The sequence below is a fragment of the Hydractinia symbiolongicarpus genome, chromosome 15, assembly GCF_029227915.1.
Source record: "Hydractinia symbiolongicarpus strain clone_291-10 chromosome 15, HSymV2.1, whole genome shotgun sequence".
Lineage (NCBI taxonomy): Eukaryota > Metazoa > Cnidaria > Hydrozoa > Anthoathecata > Hydractiniidae > Hydractinia > Hydractinia symbiolongicarpus.
In genome coordinates, this window is record NC_079889.1 from 4,398,721 (window position 1) to 4,419,544 (window position 20,824).

The 20,824-nt window shown below is 32.7% G+C and overlaps 1 protein-coding gene across 1 annotated transcript; it reads right to left on the reverse strand.

The window, feature by feature from the left end:
* Positions 1-5,338: 5,338 nt before the first annotated feature.
* Positions 5,339-20,756, reverse strand: LOC130628941 (coatomer subunit beta-like). Its single transcript, XM_057442007.1, has 15 exons — positions 20,539-20,756; positions 17,432-17,724; positions 15,145-15,251; positions 14,678-14,792; positions 13,683-13,913; positions 12,910-13,029; positions 11,593-11,700; positions 10,565-11,471; positions 9,885-10,063; positions 9,018-9,162; positions 8,566-8,633; positions 7,838-8,035; positions 6,942-7,031; positions 6,407-6,562; positions 5,339-5,568 (listed from the first exon to the last, which is right to left on the reverse strand). Exons 1-15 carry the CDS (start codon positions 20,630-20,632, stop codon positions 5,506-5,508), a joined length of 2,874 nt encoding a protein of 957 aa, XP_057297990.1. The 5' UTR covers positions 20,633-20,756; the 3' UTR covers positions 5,339-5,505.
* Between the last annotated feature and the right edge of the window lie 68 nt (positions 20,757-20,824).

Consider the following 20,824-nt stretch of genomic DNA (forward strand, 5'->3'; position numbering starts at 1 on the left):
AATGCGTTCCCACAAGTAGGCCATATTTTTTCACACAATTTAAACTTGTCAACTTTAATTTTCAAATGTTTATGTTTTTAGATGTTATTTGGTTAGATCCCGTATCTTAAAATGTGCTTATTGTTGCTGACGTCAGCATGGCCATTTCTTGCAAATTTTGGAGCCTCTGTTGATCCTGACATGGATTATTCCATAAAACAGACGTATTTGAAAGTGCAACTAACGCGAATTCTCCACACCCTGTCTTACCTATAGACAGCCTACTGGCAGTCTGTCTGTCTAGCGTATAGACAGCCTACTGGCTGTGGAGAATTCGCGAGTTGATGCTGTAACTTCGTAACATAGCCAAAAAGTGCAATTGTCTCAATATGTTCGTGAGGGATCGTACAAAAAAAATAAAATCCTTTGAGGAAACACAATCAGTTCTAAAGATTAAAAATTTTTTGAACCTTATTCAAGCTTTACAGATAGATTTCGCTCCGGCTTTGGAGACGTTCCGACCTGTCTTGTTTACATTAAAGAGAGAAGAATAAGACAGAAGCACGTAACAAAATTATTTTTTGTACCTAGTTAAATAACGTTCACACGAATAAGATGCAAAGTCTGGGTCAAATCATTACAAAAACTGAAACAATTTCCCGAACATGCCTTTGTCTAAAAATGTTATACGCAAAAAGTTGAACTCTTATTGACAGACTAGCCTCTATATAGAAAGAGGAAAAGAGCCCTGGGGACGTGGTTGACATTAGCCTAAAGTAAGCAATAACCAACAGTTGAGCCTGGGAACGAGAGAAACGTGAGAAACGTTGAGCTTCAGTCAAAATTTTGAGTTGCTTATAAAAAAAGAGCTTGTATCTTTTTTTGAAAAAAAAAGAACATTTTGGTTGATATACCAAAAAGAAAGTTAACCACGTGTAGCTGATAGTACATAAACAAAAAAATTCACACTCAAACCTTCCATCGTTGCCATATTCTATCTTCAACCAGCTTTGTTATCAAAAAAATAAACTTAGAGATTTTTTTATTTATTTTCATCTAACTATGTTATTATTTAATCTTATAGGAAAAGAACAAATATTCTATTATTCGGCCCCTTTCACAGCTATGTAAAGCATAATTTCATAACCGACGTTAAAATATTTGTTAAACACATAATCACGAACCATGGTGGATATTTGTTTGTGTCTGTTAAGTGATCAATTGCCGTCACATTACTGTTAAGCAAAACGTTTCTAGACTTTGTTCCCGGGAACTATTTTCTCATTTTTTGATATAGGGTCATCTGCGCAACAACAAAAGTTTTAGGCTGGAGGCTGCGTACCAATATTTTTTAATAGGCCTCTAAATTTTAGACATACTTATTTCTACACGTATAAATGTAAAATGTTTAAGTAAGGAACTTTTTTCACACATGCCTCCCTACCATCAATCATTGGCGTTCGAATTGTAATCAGGTATTACTATCTGATATAACAAGGGGCGAATATCGAGTAGGTTGGATCTTGCTAAATCGAAATAGCTACTACCTAAAAATTCACCATTTTAACGGAACTGACATTATTTTAGATGATGAGTAAAATGCGAAAAATTAAAAAATTATTGTTAGTTAAGAAACCTTTTCTAGTAAAATGAATTCAGAATTTAAGACACTTTTAATAGTTGACTTTATGCTTGGTTTTGTAAGCAAGCCAAATAAGAGCTTCTGAAATTGATATTGTGAAGAAAGTCCTTGTGGAAAGACCGTCGTTTAACCTGCTGACAGATTCTCTAATTTTAAGCTCAGCATCTTTCTTACTTTCTTTTTCAGCAAAACTTAGGTCGATTTATTGCTTAAGATGTTGATAAAAAGTAGTTCAAATCCTTTAACCTAACTAAGTATTTTTAAGTTAAGAGTTCGCTCACAGTGCGGGAGGTCTTGGGTTCAAACCCCGGCCAAGTCATGCCAGAGACTATAAAAGTGTGAATCTTTCCTTTCTGCTTAGCGCTCAGCATGAGAATAGAATTGTTATCTTAGGCGGTTGTCTAGTTGAGCGATTACTGTGCTTGCACGACTTTTGTAGCTCAATGGGAGCTTTAAATGCACTAGAACCCCCTTCGCAGGACCCTCGTTAATAGCAGTACCAATAGGAACTGAAGACGCTATCCTGGTTAAATAGTTTCAATAATTATGATAAATGATATCTTGGTTGACACACAAAATGTGGGTGCAATTGTGTTAAAAGACATTCCAAAGTCTTGTTATTTGTCTGCATATGTTTTAAAGAGAATAGTAATTTTCACATGATTTAAACTTTCCTTCGATTTTTCTTTGTCTAGTTTTAAAAGAGGTCAGATTGGTGAAGGATTCCGATTTTTTAATCAGGTTTTATATTTTCGTGACCTACCGTTTTATGGGCGAAGTTCTGACAAAAGTTTCCCTTCTAAAATATATGACACGACAATGGATCAATTATTGCGCAGGACCCGAAGTTTCGCCTTTCTTCTCTCAGGAGTTTTTTTTTGAAATAAACCTCAAATAGCCCTGTGAACAAATCCATCTCAAAGAGCTTAGGGTAAAAGAATGAATTTTCGCGGTAATTATATTACAACGAGTAGCTAACACTACCCTGCCCACGCTATAGACATAAATACTCCATCTTCGGATTTCATAGGAAAATTTCAGTAAAGACGTTATGTGGCTTTTTAAAATAAGTCTACGGTGGTAAGCCAAATAAGTGATTTGATATTAAAATAAGTAATTCAAACAAAAATAACATGTGTTTGTTATTTAGAGGCTTTAAAATATTTAAGAAACGGTCTTGGAAACAGCTTCAATGAAGAGAATTTTAGATTCAAGCTGAGGTCATAGGGATTAAAAACATTATTTTTAGACGAGCTATCAACATTAAGTGTGTTTTTTGTTGATTTATTTATTAAAAAAGGTCAGTTTGTTTTTCAATGCGGAACTGAACCTGTAGAATGAGCACGAAAAGAAGAGCGTCGGAAGATAAGACAAACAAAAAACCCAGAATTTCCGAGAGGAGATTTTCTTTGTTTGTTAACATCTTTATTTTGAACATATACTAGACCAGACCACCCAAACTTAAGAAACGCTTAAAAATTATTTTGCAGTGGTTAGAATGGCGTTGTAGTGTTAAGGTGTTAAGGAATTTTATTCACACTACGCCAAAGATGTAACACCGTTAATGTAATTAGAGTTTTGATTGCGAGAAGAAAGCACCAGCAAGCTAATTACTTCTTCTAATCTTTCACAATTTTGTACAAGAAATGCGTTTGATGGACAGAGAAATTTACTTTATGTTTGTGGTTTTGTTTATACATTTGCTAACTTTAAAGCTAAAAAGATAAAGAGTTTTTTCTTCTTATCCGCATGGCGCCGTAGCTTAGTGGTTATAACTCTTGCACTTTATGCAGGAGACCTGGGTCCGATTTCCCTAGGCGGGGATACAGTATGGGTGAGTGAAAGTTACCATAGCCCCGGGTTAACCCAAGTCATGTTGTGAGGGAAATTGGGGAGATCGCATCTAGATGTTTCACTTAGGTCTGGTAGAGCGCAGACCGTAATTGGATCTAGTATTCCCCATCTAAGCCATGGCCTCTCCTGAAACAATAGATGTAAAATAGGCACATTTATGATTTTGTAAAAACGTTCGAAATGTCTTAATACGTTGTCACTAAAGGGAGTTATTAGCGTTATTGAGGACCGAACGCGTTAATAGTATTAACACTGTTAACACCGACCATTTACACCACACATTCATTACCGCGTTTAGCGCCTACATTAACGCTGGTAAGCCCCTTAACACCATCAGTGTGAACAATGCTTTAGCATAGATGCATTCGAAATTATGACAAAAGTAAGCACCGTAAAAGCCATAGTTTTCAAGACATATCTTATACTACAGGTTATGTAAGTTCCATCGAAAAACAGAATTAAAGCTAAATTTATTTCGAGTGGCGCGCTAGCTTAACTACACAAACAAATATGCAACATTTGAGCATGTAGAGGAGAGAATGCTATGCAATATTGATTCTCAGATCCTCACAGTATTAACAATCAAAGAACTTAATAAAATTTATATGAAATGTATTTCTTACTGCAATAAAACTAAGAACCAATAACCTGTATAATTGAACGAAATCTTTATTCGTAACTGCTGTGTAATCCACCTTTCTTCACTTAAAATTCTAACTATCCGCGTTATATAAAAAAAAAAAATCTTTTGAAAAGATTGAAAACACATGAACATTCTTTTATGCATTTAATTTTTACATACATAAATAAATATAAAAAACAAACACTTATTATGGCAAACATTTAACAAGTTACCATTTTAATTGGGTTACTATGGAAACTATAAAAAGTTTAAATGGCCTAGAGAAAAACTTTCGTATTGTTATATTTGGTGGATGATGAAGTTAGTTCACATTGTTTTTATTCTTTTAAAGTTCCTAATGGGCGTTTTTAGTAATTCCAGAATAAGTTAGTTTTTTGGATGCTGTTGATTTTTTACTTATTCAGTTATGTGAAATATTTACTGCCCCTCCTCCTTCCTACACGAATAATATCACCTCCATACAAAAGCAGAAACCCAGGGTTTCCTAGAACTGTCGGTACAATAAATTTTGTAAAATTGCTAAATTTGATATTGTTTACATTTTAACCAAGTAAAAAGTGGAGACAGTTTATGGTTGAAAGTAACACAAGATCTCAGGAAAACCATCCATGAAATTCCTGACTTTACCAGAATTAGATGATGTACGGGCGATTTCACATGATTTGGTGTGTTAGGTAGCAAGTGTGGCTATACCAGCCGTTCTACCTGCTGTTTCTGTAGGTGAAGTTTACAAAATGGCAAAACAGCAAGCACTTTAGTAATAATTTTATCTTTGATTCTAAGCTACCTTAAAGTACAATCTTATTTCACACAAAATTAAAAAAAATCCACCTTCACGTGAAAGAAATACCAAGTAAAGAGTACATTGAGAAAAAACCAAGCGAGAGAAATCTTAAATTATAGCAAATAGTGTTGAACACGAAAATACTTGTATGCATTGAAGCTGTTTTTGTATGCGACCTTCCCTATCGTTTATGCCAAAAGTACTGTGAATCCATCGGGAAAATAATATTGACGAATGAACTTTGAAATTCACAAAAGTACCTTAGAATTCGAGAAAACCGCGACCATTAAAAAGCTTTGTAGTCAGATACACCTCCGTATAAATAAGCGCCCTGTTCCAAATAAACGCCACTGAACACACCGCCCTTTTTCAGAAACAAATAATATAAATAAAGTCAGTCTGAAAAAATATTCTGAAGAAAGGAAAAATTTCAAAATTCAAAATACCGATGTGTATTGACACAGAAGAACATTGATTAGCTAAAAAATACAAATTTATGTAGCATTTATATATCAGAAATAACAAACAAAAAAAACCGTAAAATTTGTAAAGCTGGCACGGTATCCAGTATGTAGTCTTTGGTTATTGCAGGAATCAAATCGTTTAGTTTTTCACTGTTTTCTTTTGAGATAGATTGATTTTATCACCCAAACTTAAAGCCATACCCTGAAACAATAAAAAGTTATTGTACATATAACTACGTTGAAATAGAACAAATAATTCATGCACTCATCCGAAGAGACAGAAAACTAGGCTATAAACAATGGTCAAAACAACTTAGTACCTGTATTTAATTTAAATTATAATAATATTAAAATATTATAAAAAATATAATATTATAATATCCTCATGCTTATGGAAAAAAATTATCGATATTAAAACATATGTACTTTTCAAGGGAGCAATATTTTTTTATTTATTTTATTTCACGCTAGTTTCAGGTAATGAGAATTTAGCCTATCCACTAAGTTTACAGTTCACCTGCAGTGCATCAATATATTATTTTAACTGTGAGATATTTGGCTTGAAAATATTGAATTTAGTAGGAGATTGTTTTTGGAGAAGGGTAGGCTCCAGTAGGAAGCCGATCGTTTGAAGTCAAGTTTTATGCACAGACAGAACTCGAAAGAAAAGTTAGCACGAAAATATTGATAAGATTTATATTTAATATCACAAGAAAAAAAGAGTTTTTAAATCTCGTCAGGTTGTTAAAGAAAGAGTGAACCTTGATTTTATCAGGCTTCCAAAGACAGTCATTTCGCTGAAAATAAAATTTAATCAGCCCCGCCCACATTCATTTCTCAAGCAGCTGTTTAAAAAACCATGACCAAAAGTAGAATTTTTCGTGCAAGAAAATAAAATAATCGAAAATGAAATAAATAATTTAGCAAACATAACATAATTAAAAAAATCGTGAATAATTTAAAGAGGAAAATAACGCTGCATATTTATTAAGGTTTGGTTTAATTTCAAACAAACAAACAAACAAATAAACCCGTCATACCTGACTTTTTGCACGAATACGAATATGTCCAATAACTAAGGCATCAGCACCCCCTTCCAAGGGTTTCTCTATACTCAAATTAGCCAGCGCATCTTCACCAAATATACTTTTCGCATATAGGTTCGCAGCCATAAAACCACAAGTCCCAGAGATCGCCTGAAACATAAGTTGACATAATTTAGTCACTTTTTGCTGACTAATTTCTAAATTGAAAAAGTTTTATAGTGCTTTCTTTCTTTCAATAAAAACAACATCAGAAAGACAATAAAAATTTTTGTCTCATTTAAATATCTTCTCTGCTTTGGTCCTCAACGTCTTCTCGTCTCATATGTTATGACCTCATAGATAATAGATTAAAAAAAAAAGGGTAAAAAAAGGGAAAAAACGGGGTTCAGTAAAAAAGAAATTTGGGCGGCAAAAAGTATTGTCATTTTGATCACTTTTGACGACTTTTGTTTTTCCGATAATGTACGCAACAGATTTCGATAAAATGGAATAAAAACGAGGCTAGGTCAGAGTTGTTAACTGTATCTACCTTTTCCGGTGTTAAACATTTCATATTGGTACATTTGATAATATGATCCAAATATTCTCGAGTGTCAGTTATATTGGTATTTACAGAAACCTAGAAAAAGAATTGTTTATTATTAATATGCTAACTCACAAATAGCAAAAGAGCTCCTTTATAATTAGATTTTTAAGCATATTCTGTTAACCTTTATTTCATCCAAGAACTACGTCTAGACATATTGAAAACATCCTAATAAAATCTACTAAATGAAGTCAATATTTCTTTAGCGACATGGTGAGGTTTTTGTGAGTGTCTAACAGACAGAAACAAAACAAAACGAAAAGCGAGAGAATATTTCAGGGTTTTTCAAAGATGAACATCAAGTACCACGTCAATGGAAACTGTCTTGACTTGGGAATAAAAACATGTTCAAAAATTGTTTAGAATATATAAAATCATTTTTCGCAATCCCGATATCTATAGTGAAATCACAAATAAGGTTAAACAATTTTGGATATGGGTATGATACAATTTCAAACACGAAAAATATTGAATTTTACAGAACAAATTTTAACAATTGAGCCAGATTTACTGCATTGGCTGTGCACAAATTACGTAGCTAAGTGTTACAAAACAAAGCTTATGTTAACCCCATACCATACTTCTAGAATGCACCACCTTGAAATATCGTAACAACCAAATACTACCCTACATTTAAAGGATGTCCGCAAATAAACATCCACTCACAGGTGAACATAATTTAACATTTTGAAAGAAATTTAGCGCAGGCTCTAACTAATACTTCAGGTATTAACTCATTTACTATCATACTGAAGGGGTGTTTTACACCATAATTAGGAATAGATATTTATATACAATCATTGGGAATAGACGTTTATTAATTAGCAATATAATCTTACCTTATTTTCCCATTCAAATTCTGCCCACATTGTTCTGAATTCAGAATCAGTGCACGACGCAGGCATGATGTAATCCATGATGTCAATATGAATATCGTTTAGTACGACGCAATTACGATCACCAGATCCGCCGCTCACATCGTAAACTATGTTACCGAATATAATACCATTTTCAGTTGATGCTACTTTGACGCTCGCCTGTAAAATGTTAAAGAATGAAGTTCTTGAGCATTTAAATCAGTGCCGTAGGGAAAAATTGTTTTGTGGGGCTTAAATTTAGTGTCAATGTTAGCAAGGGCAAACCATGGTTTCGTCTAAGGAGAGATTTCGAAAATCAGCAACTCTAGATTGCTGAAAATATTTTAAAAAAAACCTGTGCAACAAATCGGTTTTGAAAGTGCATGGAAACGATATGGTTACTTTCTATAATTTTTTAAAACAAAAAACTTGAATCCACCAGAAGGTATGTAATACCATTGACTTATAACCCTACGTAAATCGAAGTCACTAGCGCAATAAGCCAACACAAATTTCTTTAGGACTACGAAGGGGCCGTATGGAGGAGATAAATATTCCACAGACCAGATCTTAGCTTGTTGAAAATGCTTTGCCAAAACTTACGAAAATCTCACTAATGTTGAAGTTTTACATGTTATCCGATCCGTTATGGGACTGGAACTGTAAGAGTGTGAAATTAAAAAAACCAGCATTACTGATTACGTACTTACCTTTATATTTGAAAAGTCATGAGCACCCAGCATAACTGGTGAAGGTTTTTCAACCAATTTCAAATCACCTAGATAACAAAAGTATAAATTATGTCCACAACTATATTCAATTGCTTAATATTATTTTCTAAATTTTTGATGCTTCTTGAATTATATCTTAAAAGTTTGAAGTACATTACACACTCAGTTCAGCCATTTAGTTTATACTGAAACTAATTACAGACCATATTCTATCACTTTGATATTCAGTAAAATTAGACATTTTTTATTTTGATTCAGGAATTTAACACCCCAAAAATATGCATGGTAAAACGTGCCAAATCTCAACCATTGCTGAAATTTTAGAGCAAGCCTAAAATCTTTTATGTGCCTTTTTGCTAGACATTTGACATTGTCAATTACTAAGTTCTCTTACTACATATTTTTCCTAGTAAACTTCAATCCCCACTTACCTAAAGTTGCTAGTTCCAAAGTGACATTCTGCAAAGTATCGGATGTTTGATTTACAATCAAAACATCTAATACAATATCATACTGATTCACGTTCACGTAGGCTTCAGCGTAAATAGGATCAGAGAAACCAGTAAGTTGTGCCACCTAAAAACAGTTTTTTACAAATTAGATGAAAACATACACAAAACTATCAAATGAATTTCAGCGTAATAGTTGCCACATGTACGGAATAGTTTAAAATGAGTTAACATCCCCCTTTTAAACATCCCCTTCTTAAAACACAATTTCATTATCTTCTTTTCAGCTAATTTTGGAACATTTTTTTTTTGTTGCTAAAGCAAAGCAAAGCAAACGCAGGAGATTAGCAAGTTTTGTCAAGGGGATAAATTTCAATAATATAAGAACTTTAGAAAATATAAAACTCTTTTCTACACCCCAACCTTTTTGTTACTATCTTGAAGAAATTTGGAATCATTTCAACTTTTTCTGCAAAAACCACAATTTTTTTTATCAAAAGAAAGGAACGTTTCGCAGAATAACAATACCTGTTGCATTATTATCTGAAAAACACTCCTTAGACATTTCTTTGAATTTTTAACCTTTGGGTGAGTACTTATTAGGACAGGATAGTGCTTGTGTATATTCAATAGCCTCTTTTGTGTCTAGTTAACAGAGGGTTGTTCATCTGAATAGATCTGAATAAGCTTTGGAACCTTATGTATTAAGATTTTATTTCAAAAAATTTGTGTTTATTTGCCAAGGAACACTTTGAGTATAAGACATTAAATTGATCATTTACAGCACACTTTTCAGTCACAAGTCGTTCTTATCAACCACAACCCATATTCTCGGAATAGCAATAATACCTTGCTGAGTTTTGAGCTGATGTTTTCCTCATCTTTTTTATTGATAGGGTTTCCAATGGCTTGTAACAAAGATATTTCGAACTGATTTTCTGCTACAGATTGGTCAGCTTTGGTGAACAGTTGCAAGAAAGCAATAGATTCATCAGCCTGTGCCTTCACAACTTGTTTGTTATTGTCACCTGAAATAAACAAGAAATAACTAAGTAATTTCGAAGGGCTTAATAAACCATAGTGACAAAAAAATCCTATGTGATGCCAGCCACATTTATTAATGTGATTTTTACTTATGATATTATCATATTAGAATATTAATACTGGATAACCACTTAAATGTTTAGTCAGTAGATATAAATCCACTTATCCCTATGGTATGTTATGAAAAAATACTCTGTTCAAATACTCACTTAGCCAGAAAACACCTATGACGACGTGAAACATGTCTAAGTAGCTTTTCTGTCAGATTACTGTTTAATGCTGTTTTTGGGAACACCTAAAGTCATAAATGACCAAATAATGTCTTATTTCTTTTAGTAACTTTTAAGACAGTTTTTCTAATTTAAATTTGTTTATGACGAGATATGTTTTCTGTATACCTACTTTCTCAACAAGTCGTTGTTCACATCATCAATTGCAAAGCGGTGATATAAATTAGTAAGGCTGCAAAAGATAAAGGTACAAACCTTGTCCATATTCAGTCACATCCCTGCTTCCTTCCAACATACTGGTAATAGCGTTTCTACATTCAACATTAAATATTTGATTCAAAAATCCATTTCTTTCGCCCAAAACTTTGATGCAAACGGCTAATCGATCAACATCATCTTCTGTGATTGGTTTCTCTGGAAGTCCAGATTGACCATAGTGAATAATACTGGCCATGATCAACATAGCCTCAGCACAAATTTTATTTTGGTGAGATTTATTGGAATCCAACTCTATAAAACGTAAGGCTAATTTTGTTAATGTACTTCCAATGGCACTGCCAATGAAGAAGTCTCCTTTCATTAAATATGTACGAAGAGCCGGTCTTGTCTCTTCATTAGCACTGTTGGTTGTTTTTGAAACAAGTGCACTTTGGGTGGCGTATGTTCCATCTGCTGTAACCATTCTCGAATTACTGCTCTTTACATCAACTTCTTCTTCCTCTTCGTCCTTGTTACCAGCCATACGGCGCATTTCGTCATCAACAATTGGCATTTCCCCTAAACCCTCCTTGATCTCTTTAATAACAGTCAAAATGTCATTGGTTTCTGTGCAATGCTCTCCTAAAATCCACAAAGCATGGCGATGGATTTTTACATTTCGAATGGAGTTAAAGTTCTCCAATAACTTCTCCAGAATGACACTTTTCAACGAAGTAAACTTCAAAACAGCTTCACGAATAAACAACAGTACATCCAAAGCAGCTTGCTCATTGGTGTCACCTAAGAACTCAGCAAGCATGGGCACAACAGTTGGTGCAACATCTGGATATTTCACACAACAAGAATGAAGTGTTCGGACTAAAAGCTGACGGTAATTTCCAGACTCATCTTGCTCTCCTTCTGTGTGCGTTTTCGTAATCTCCTTTTTCAATACCATGACAACCTTAAATACACAACCCGGTCTGTCAGATAGTTGTTTGCAAAGAAGTTTCACAGTATGTTTAATGTCACAATAAAATAAAAAAAGGTCATCATGTTTTAATACACATTGAAGCTGGTTTTACCTCTTCAATGTTTCTTAATGTAACTAAATCCAAGACAAGATCCAATGTCTTTTTTCTCACTTCCAAGTCGGGACTTGACAATACTCGCAAGATGTCCATAACAAGCTCCTACAATTACAACAGGTGTACAAAAAAGCTGGAATAAAATTATAAGCTTGAACTTAAATGTTTAGTTGTTTCTGACAATTCAAGTGAAACTAACAAGGAATTACTTAGTGGTCACAAGTGACTTATCCAAGTTTTCTGCTAAAGCAGAAACAGCAAGATATCCTGTGTAACACAAGGCCTGCTATTTTAGCACTTTACAGTATTGCAAAACTACTTCTTATTGGTCCAATATTTAGTTTATTTATAAGTTTCTTATGCCTTTTTTCTTCTTTTTAAAAACAGTAGACATTATCTATCTGTCTGTGACTGTTACAAAGACAATGTTTTTTACCACACCGTTTTTTACCGAATGCACGAGTTTGTCGAGTTTTTTTGTTTTGTTTACATTTGTTTTGCAACCGTTAGAAGCTATGTGATGGAAAATAAGTAGTATGATTTGCTCAAATATATACTTTTTAACAGGACGGCATTCGAGTAGAATATGCGTCTTCCCAGTTTAACTATAATTAACTGGATATCTGTCTTAGCTTATGTTACCTTCAAGCTTCATAGCTATCTAGCTAGGTATCTATCCATTTTCTTTATATTTCTTCTGGATTTTTGTTGGGCAGATTTCATGCGATTTTACATTTTGTGTAAGATTTTAAGAACTTTTTAGTTAAACGGGACTTACTCATTGCAAACGTTCTTTTTTTTGCATTTTCAGATTATTTTTTTTGTTAAAAGGCAGATTCCATATACTGAAATATTTGTTAATGGTATCAAAATTCAAATGGCAGGACTTTTCATTTGTTTCTCTTAATAAATAAACATTTTTTGTAGCGTTGGTAGGGACTTTGCTGATGTCAGCAAAATTTTCAAACCTTTATATCTTCTTAACCTTTTGTTAATAACACATGATAATATACGTTTTTCTTATCAGCGTTGCAAGCTCTGCACATTAAAGGAAACAGACAAACAATTTTTTTTGTTAATGCGCTGCTGACTTCAGCAAAAACCTAAACAACCTATTTTTATATTACCCTTATACCTAAGTGAATTTTTCCATAGGCTTTATTGACTAGTGGAATACAACAATGTTTTTTAGGAATCTAAATCTGTGTACACACAGTATCACTGGATATATCACTGTAAATTTAGCATCATACTTTTGTACCATTACCATTAAATTATTTTTCAATATGAAGTAAAATGAACCTAACAAGTTACCTGTAACACTTTTTCATGGGCTGGACTTTCTTTCAACTTGATGAGTTTATCAAGCACAATTAATTTGACATTGTTGTCACTCTCCTTTAAAATCAACTCAATATAATTGGTGGCAGCAGCCTAAAAAACAACAACAATTTAACAACCATGTTGGTTGAAGCGAAATAAACTTTTAAATACAAAATCTTCCTAGCTACAATAAAATTGTAGCTGGAAAGATTTTTTTTGTCTATATAAATGCTATTAAAAAGGCATGACATTTGTAAAAGAACAGATTTGACTATTTTCCCGTACTTGTTCCGTAAGTGGTGTAAAAGTGCTAAAGATATAAACACCTTGGTTCGTTGTAGGAAGTAATTTATAATAAGTAAATACCATATAATTAAATTTAAACAGTGAACGAAAAGATGCTAACTCGTACCACGTTGTCTCACTGCGATTGTCTGCCATTTTGTTTGTAGTGCTATTTACTCCCAAACTTGTCCCCAGGGTTATATTTTCTCTGTAGGTTATCATTTATCCATAACGATGGTAAAACCAGGGGTCATTTTTTATATAGCAAGAGCATGTTCTTTTATACAGTTAAGAATTTTAAAATAAAATGTTCAACACACATTTAATATGGGAAGAAAAAACACGGCATTTAATTAATGTTGTTAAAATAATTTAATTTAATCGCGTTCGCACGCAATTCATGGAATTCCCTGTATTATGACTATTCCCAAGTTCAATTCTGATACAACATTATTCTACCAACAAAATACAATGCCAACCTTTATAGCAGTAGGTGCTGATGATAATGTTACTAAAGTTCCTGCCGCTTCATATCGAACAGCATTGGATGACGAATTCAGTAAGTTGTATATGCACTTGATGAATCGAGCTCTTTCTTGTGGATTGGCAATACAAACTTTGTAAATTAGTTCAACAATCACAAGTTGCAGGATTTCATTAAACGAGTGGACTTGATCAATGCAAGAACTAAGATAATCCAATGCCCTTTCCTAAATATAACATGAACAATAATACAATGTAAAGTACAAATTTTCAACATTTACATCTAATATATTAACATTAGCATGTCAGTCATTGCATAAAAAGCTGGAAAATGATGTTTTCTTAGTCAAAATTAACTTTTCCAACCTGAGATTTCAGGCAAAAACTTTTAGCAATTTGGACTTGTAAATCATAGGGTATAATCATAAAGTTGCTAAATGTTGATGTAACTACCCTCTTATTTAAAATCACAAGTACATTACTCTCTACAATTCGAATGCTTAGCAGAACAAAACATTTCTTCTAAATATAGAAAGTAAATATAAACTTTGATCAGTGTGGTCAATCTAGCTTTTTACAAGCAAGTGAAAATTCGAAATCAGGCTGGAATATACTTATGTGGAGAACACAATCACACTAAGAGAATATGCTCACACAATGTTCAGTGGAGAAAAAGGCTGAGCAATAGGTTAGTATATGCTCTAAAAAAGTCTAAAGGTGTTAACATTATGAAGGTTCAAATTACACACATTCATTTAGTACAGTTTGTTAAGAAATTTTCACCTTGTCAGAAAAATCCTTGGAATTAAGATTAAATTAAAAAACTGTATAAAGTCTAAAGTATATATAGGAAAATTACCAATCATGTCTACAGTTTGCTGCTAATCTACATTAATATTTGGTCTCAAAATTTGGACTGTGGGTTCAACTGACCAAGTTTAAACTTCGAAACGCTTAACCAAGCAATTTTGAATGATATTTAAAATCTCACCTGATCAACATGTATCAACATCATAAATGCATTTCGTTTGCATGAAGCATCTTGTTCTTTTTCCAGGAAATCAAAGACAAGTTCTGGTGCATCTGGGATCAAGTACTCAAAATTCCTAAAAAAATGAGAAATTTATGGCAGAGTAAAACAATATATCAGTTGAATGGCCTAAAAAAAATCCAGCTTATTGGATAGACGAAGAGTTCATATTATTTTAATGACACATCAATGAGTTGCCCTAATACAAACAAAGAAAATTCCCCCATAACTTTCTACTTATCAATCACCTGTCAATACTAAAAAATGTTTTCACAAATTTTTAATTTTTCCCTTTTGTTGCAGAGTTTGTAACACTGATTAAAATAGGATCATATATGCTTTTGTAAAACCGATATATGGATAGTTTAGACATTAAACATTAAAAACATATATTTTTTTGTTCATATTTTAATATGAAAAAGGCATACCTGTAAATTGTGTATATGGCAAATACAGCATTTCTTCTTACATAAGAATGACGATGTTCCAAACATGCTCTTATTGCTGGCATCAATGGCTCAAGCAACTCTGCTTCCTGAAAATGCAACATAAGTTTATTTCTGCAGAAGAATAAAGACAGGATTAGGTGTAGATTTGAGAAGGAAAAGAAGTAGAATTTGAGTTATAAAAATTAAACAAGACGTATGATATACGCAAACAACCTCGCCAAAAAAGTGTATAAAAAGCTGAAGTTAGACACGACATATTTTGCTATTCGGATAGGCAATAATATTGATAGAAAATTTCTCGAAATTTCAATTTTCGTTAGGTCAGTCTGTAAACACGTCCTCGCGGGCGAGATAGTAAAAAGAAAAAAAAAAGTATAAATAGTTACCAAGATGAGATTCGAACACACGACTACTCCCGTGTCGGTGCTCAGAGAGGCAAAAATTTCCATTCTTGTAGGACACATTTGCGTTTTAATACAAGCTCACGAGCTTGTAAAAATTAATTTTGCTATCTAAAATTAATTTACAAATACAGAGCTGTGTCAAAAATGTGTGGTCTGGTTCTAAATATTTTTTTTTAATCCATCCAGTAACATAAATTATTTTTAAAATATTAAATATGCAAATTTTCAAGCCAAAACTTATACCCAAGTTGGATAATCTTTTAGCATTTGTAAATTCTCAATATCTGAAGTTTCAACAAATAAGAGTTTAGGTAACAATTTTTTGTGTGCAGATCTTAAATTTGAGGTAAAAATATTAGCAAAACAAGCCTGTTTTCCTGGGTAAAATCCAGAGTGCAAGTTCCAGCCCAATTCATGGATGGAAATTTTAACCCATTACACAATTTTTTTATAAGCAACATAGAAATTTTGTCACATTTTATGTTGCTTGTTTTTTGGCTAATATCTAGATCTAATGTTGCATAGAAAAGGGAAAATACAAAAAAAAAATCACAGTTTTGAATATAATGCATAAATACATAATCAAATTCTAAATATTGTGTAACATTACAGTTAATATGAACTACATATACTACTCATTGTAATATTAAAATCTTGTTCATTAAGTGATGCATGGAAGAAGGTATAGTTAATCAAGTTTTAGTTATTCTTGTTTTCATTTTTTTAATTTAAAGGTTGCTTACTCACAATTGTATAAAACTAAAGTGACTTGATAATTTTTCAAATCAAGTTCATTTGCTTAAAGATGAGTTATGTATATGAACAAGTCTTAGATGAAGCATTAATTAAATTTTGTAACTACTGGTGGGACAACTAGAATATAAATGTAAATTAAATTATGGAAAGTTGGATGGCGGCTAATAAGGATATTTAATGCTTTGTATTTACCACACTAAATTATTTCCGATATTGTCAAGAATTTTTTATGATTTACTTATTTTTATATTAGTTATTTTTTAAGTTTAATTCTCAAGCAAATCATATAAAGATTAAATTATTATAGTATGTTTTTATAAACCCTCAAAATAAAGAACACAAAGCCTTAACCTGACTTTCTCATAAAATCATCAGAAGGTGAATAAAACAACACAAAAATGCTACTGAATGAAAAATAAATATCATATATTTTTAAACAACATTTAATAAAAACAAACTGATTAAATTTAAGACACAATGAAGGGTTGCAAAGTCTTCTTAAATCGTTCTCTGACTTCACATTTTGCAATTTTGTAATTTCAATAATTTGTGAAAGCTTTTGCAGACATAAGAAAATGTTAATTTGCATATGTGAATTAGCATATTATTACTGCTGCAAGCTTGATTTGCCTGATAACTGTCTTTACTATTTCTCAAGTGAAAACGATGACTGGTTGGGAAGATTCAACTATGTGAAGACCTGAAAAAAGAGCTCCTTTTCTAGGGTATTATTTAGCTTTTAATTTGTCTGTTAGATGGCCAATTCCCAATTAAAAATACTTGTTGACTTTAGCAAACAGATATCTATTTGTTTAACAACTTTATTAATTTTGCTCTGTTACCTATATATAGCTCATGTATTCATTTCTCAAAAACTAACCAGCGGAAATTCAGTCATTGCATAGCATTTCCATTTTTTACTTTGAAGCATGGATTCTAATTTAATGATTTGAAATTTTGGATCAATGCTACAAGGAATTAGTATAAGAGTTGTTTCTTCCTCTGTACACATGTATTGTCTATCCTCTGGAAGACTGCCAAGAAAATTTCTATTGGGCCTCATGGCCCTAATTGTTGCAGTGGTTTTGAGATGGAAATTAAGTTACCTTAAGTTTGCATAAAAATCTCAGTGTAGAACCACGAATAAATTCATTAGGGTGTTCCAAATCTTTCCTGTAGGCATCACACACAAGAATCATCTCATGCAACAGCTTTCCATCCTGTCCTGTTTTTGGAACAATTTCCCAAAATATTAACAGTAACTTTTTGATCATATGATCTTGAGAAGGAAGAACAAATCTAATGATGGTCATTAAGATGGATGGCATCTTTTCTCCATTAAGAAGTTGATACATAACCTTCTTCAGAGCTGATATTTTAACAGAGACATCACCACGTTCTAAAAACATTTATGAAGATATGGTTTAACGAACTCTGCAGGTTCATCACATACAAGCTATGTGAGATAGCAAGCTTGGTACTTTAAACCTCGGGCTTTGTATTTCACAGTAGAAAAACAAAATCGATTAGTATCCAGTGATGGAAATAAGGAAATTACACTTGTCTGGACAAATTTCTGAAATAAGAGTCTTCTGAAATATTGCATTTTAGTGTTTCCAGACGCTTGGAAAATGACATTTCACACAAATAACTAGCTCAATATTAGCCACAAAAGAGTTGACAGAAAAAAAATAATCAGCGCTCAAATGTCATTAGTCCACTTGCAGTTGATTCTTTGTAAAAGGTAATTTGTGGTGATGAAACTAAAACGTGTGATGTATTCATTATTCATTATTTTCATATATTATACAGTATTTCAAATAAAATTAAAGGGTTATAGGGAAAAATTTTAGATGTCAATTTTGTTTAAATTTTTATGTGATTTAAAACAAAAATTAGTTACTTGCTAAAATAGTTATAATAGTAGTGAAAAAAAGACAGATTATTGTTGTAACACCCTTCTTCCTTATGATTATTATATGTTTGAACACACTTTTAGTCAATACCATCCATACAAAATAATAAAAAAGGTAGAACAGGCTTGTTGTAACACCCTCTTCAGTCTTGATATTTAAATATATAGTCTGTAAAAAGATCTTGCACTTAGATTTAGATTTTCCTAAAGGCTCTGCAAGAAACAGTTTTTTTTATTATTTTAAAAACAAATTTTTTGAGTATGCAAGTATTTTTATCTTTTCACCTTTGACAGCTAGTTTTAATTTTAATAATTTAAAAAAAGCTTGTCGTAATACCCTCCTCCGCTGTAATTGTATTCGACTTCTTTTACATTATTTTTATTAATTTGAAAAAAGTATTAAAAAAATATCAAAGTTTTTGAAAAAAATCATCAGACATTAGCTTTGTTAATTTTTTTTGACCTATGCTCTTGAAAACAGTTGGTCATGTCAGGTGTCAGAACGCTATTTCCATCACTGGTATCCATCTAATACAACAATGTTTAACATTAAATATATATACAGTATATACTACTTGAAAGTAACTTTACATGTATGCAAGTTTCATAACCTTGCAGAACAACATTATGTCTACACAGAGGCAAAAGTATTCATACTTTTTTGGAGTGTTCAGAACCTGTTCCAGAAATCTCTTGTACTATGCATCATGTGTATTTTATTTTGCTAATGCAATTTTGAATTTTATCACTTTGTAGAATACCTTTACAAGCTGTTGATCCCTTATACCTTTTACAATCTAAAATGCAACTTGATTATGGGTTAATAAGGATCTTTTAAAAACCATTGAAACACGATCGTACGAAGCTAAAAAATTGCCGTGGATTATTTACAAATTATAAAAACAGGATCATACGAAGCTAAAACATCGCCGTAGATTGGGGTATATAGTTGTTTTAAATAATTTGATAATAAAAATTCTTTAGAAATCAGTGCATGTGATAAACATAATAGTAATAATGGTGCTAAATTTAAAGCAATTTCGAAACGATTTGAACTGAAACGAATTTAACAAACTGTTGAAGCAAACTAATGTTGATATTGTGAGACAATTATGAAACGAATCGGAAACAATTGTGAAACGATTTTTATTTCAACAAAATGACTATTTTGAAACGATTTTAAAAGATTTTTTTGGCAAATTGTTTTAAATTCGTATAGGAAAAAAATTATACGAATTGAAATGATTAATTTTGAAATGATCATGGAGATGATCGCTTACTTATTGAGAAAATATATTGCACAATGTTAACATCAAATGCACACTGGCTGTTCGATGGCTCCCAATGGATAAGTTACTTCCAGATAAGGCAAATAAAAAACTTCCAAATCAGGAAGTATTGCTTGATTAGGAAGTTAGGGGCCTTCGAAAAATTTTTTGGGGCACCGTTAGCAGGATATCGCTGCTAAGATTCAGACCCCCTTCCCCCTTTCTCTTAGTGGATTTCCGTCTGTGAAATACACACTTTCGGATAAATCTTGGAAGGCTCAGGGGCGTGTTTTGTAGATAAAAGTTTTCATAATTGATGACAAGAGCAACCATGCTCACGAACGACAAAGAATTTTCAGGCCACAAACAAATTTTTGAAATTTACTAATCCTTAGCGGATTTTTTTTCAAATGTCAGACTCCCTTCCCCCCTTAGCGCCAATATCCCACTACAAAGCCCAAAAAAAATTCCGAAGGCCCCTTACTTTCGTTTTGAGCTAGCTAGTGGCCTGGCCTGCTGATATTAAGAAGAGTTTAAACTGTCCGTTCGCAAGTGACAAACACACAGAAAGTTTTTCTTTATAGAAGTTTCAATAATACGGTACTGCAAGACTTTTTTAGTGGCGCCGTAGATTAGTGGTTATAGCTCTTGTACTCTGTGCGGGAGACCGGGGTTCGATTCCTCTTGACGGCGATTCAACATGGGCGAGTGAATGTTACCATAGCCCCGGGTTAACCCAAGCCATGTGAGGGAAATTGGGAAGATGGCACACTGTGTGGGCCGTTGGATGTTGCCGGGAGTTGTCTAGTAGAGCGCGGGCTCTAATTGGGTCTGCGTAGCTCAAAATGAGCATTAAATACTCTAGGACTCTCCATCTACGCCATGGCCCCTCCTGGAAATAATAGACAGGGTATATCCCTCGATATTTGTGAGGCTAGCCATGTAAAATATGCACATCTATCTATCTATCTATCTTTTTCTGTTCAATTGTAAAAGATATAGCTAGCTAGCTAAATATTTCTTTTCATACCTAGATCTTCCTTAAGCTTGGCTTCTGTAACTGATTCATTTTCTATCGGATAGCTAACCAGCGTGTAGCAGGGCTGCTCAGTGATTGAAGTCATCCTTCTTCGTTAACACGAGCACAAACAATTTGTTTGAGAAGAGAAAAATTGCTAAAAGTATTTCTTTCTGCTGAATTTCTGATCTCTCGCTCTGAAATCGAATGTTGTTGACGTGCAGTTTACCCGAGTTGGCAATGTTCACTAAAAATTAGAGCACTCCTCCACAAACATATCAACTTTAAAAAAAATAGC

Bases quoted from the DNA above. Each gene is read 5' to 3' on its own strand.
- LOC130628941 (XM_057442007.1), bottom strand. From the start codon at position 20,632: ATGACTTCAATCACTGAGCAGCCCTGCTACACGCTGGTTAGCTATCCG. The intron at 17,725-20,538 runs GTATGAAAAGAA...AAATGTTTTTAG, and splicing joins CAAGCTTAAGGAAGATCTAG to AACGTGGTGATGTCTCTGTT. The intron at 13,914-14,677 runs GTGAGATTTTAA...TGTTATATTTAG, and splicing joins TGTTGATACATGTTGATCAG to GAAAGGGCATTGGATTATCT.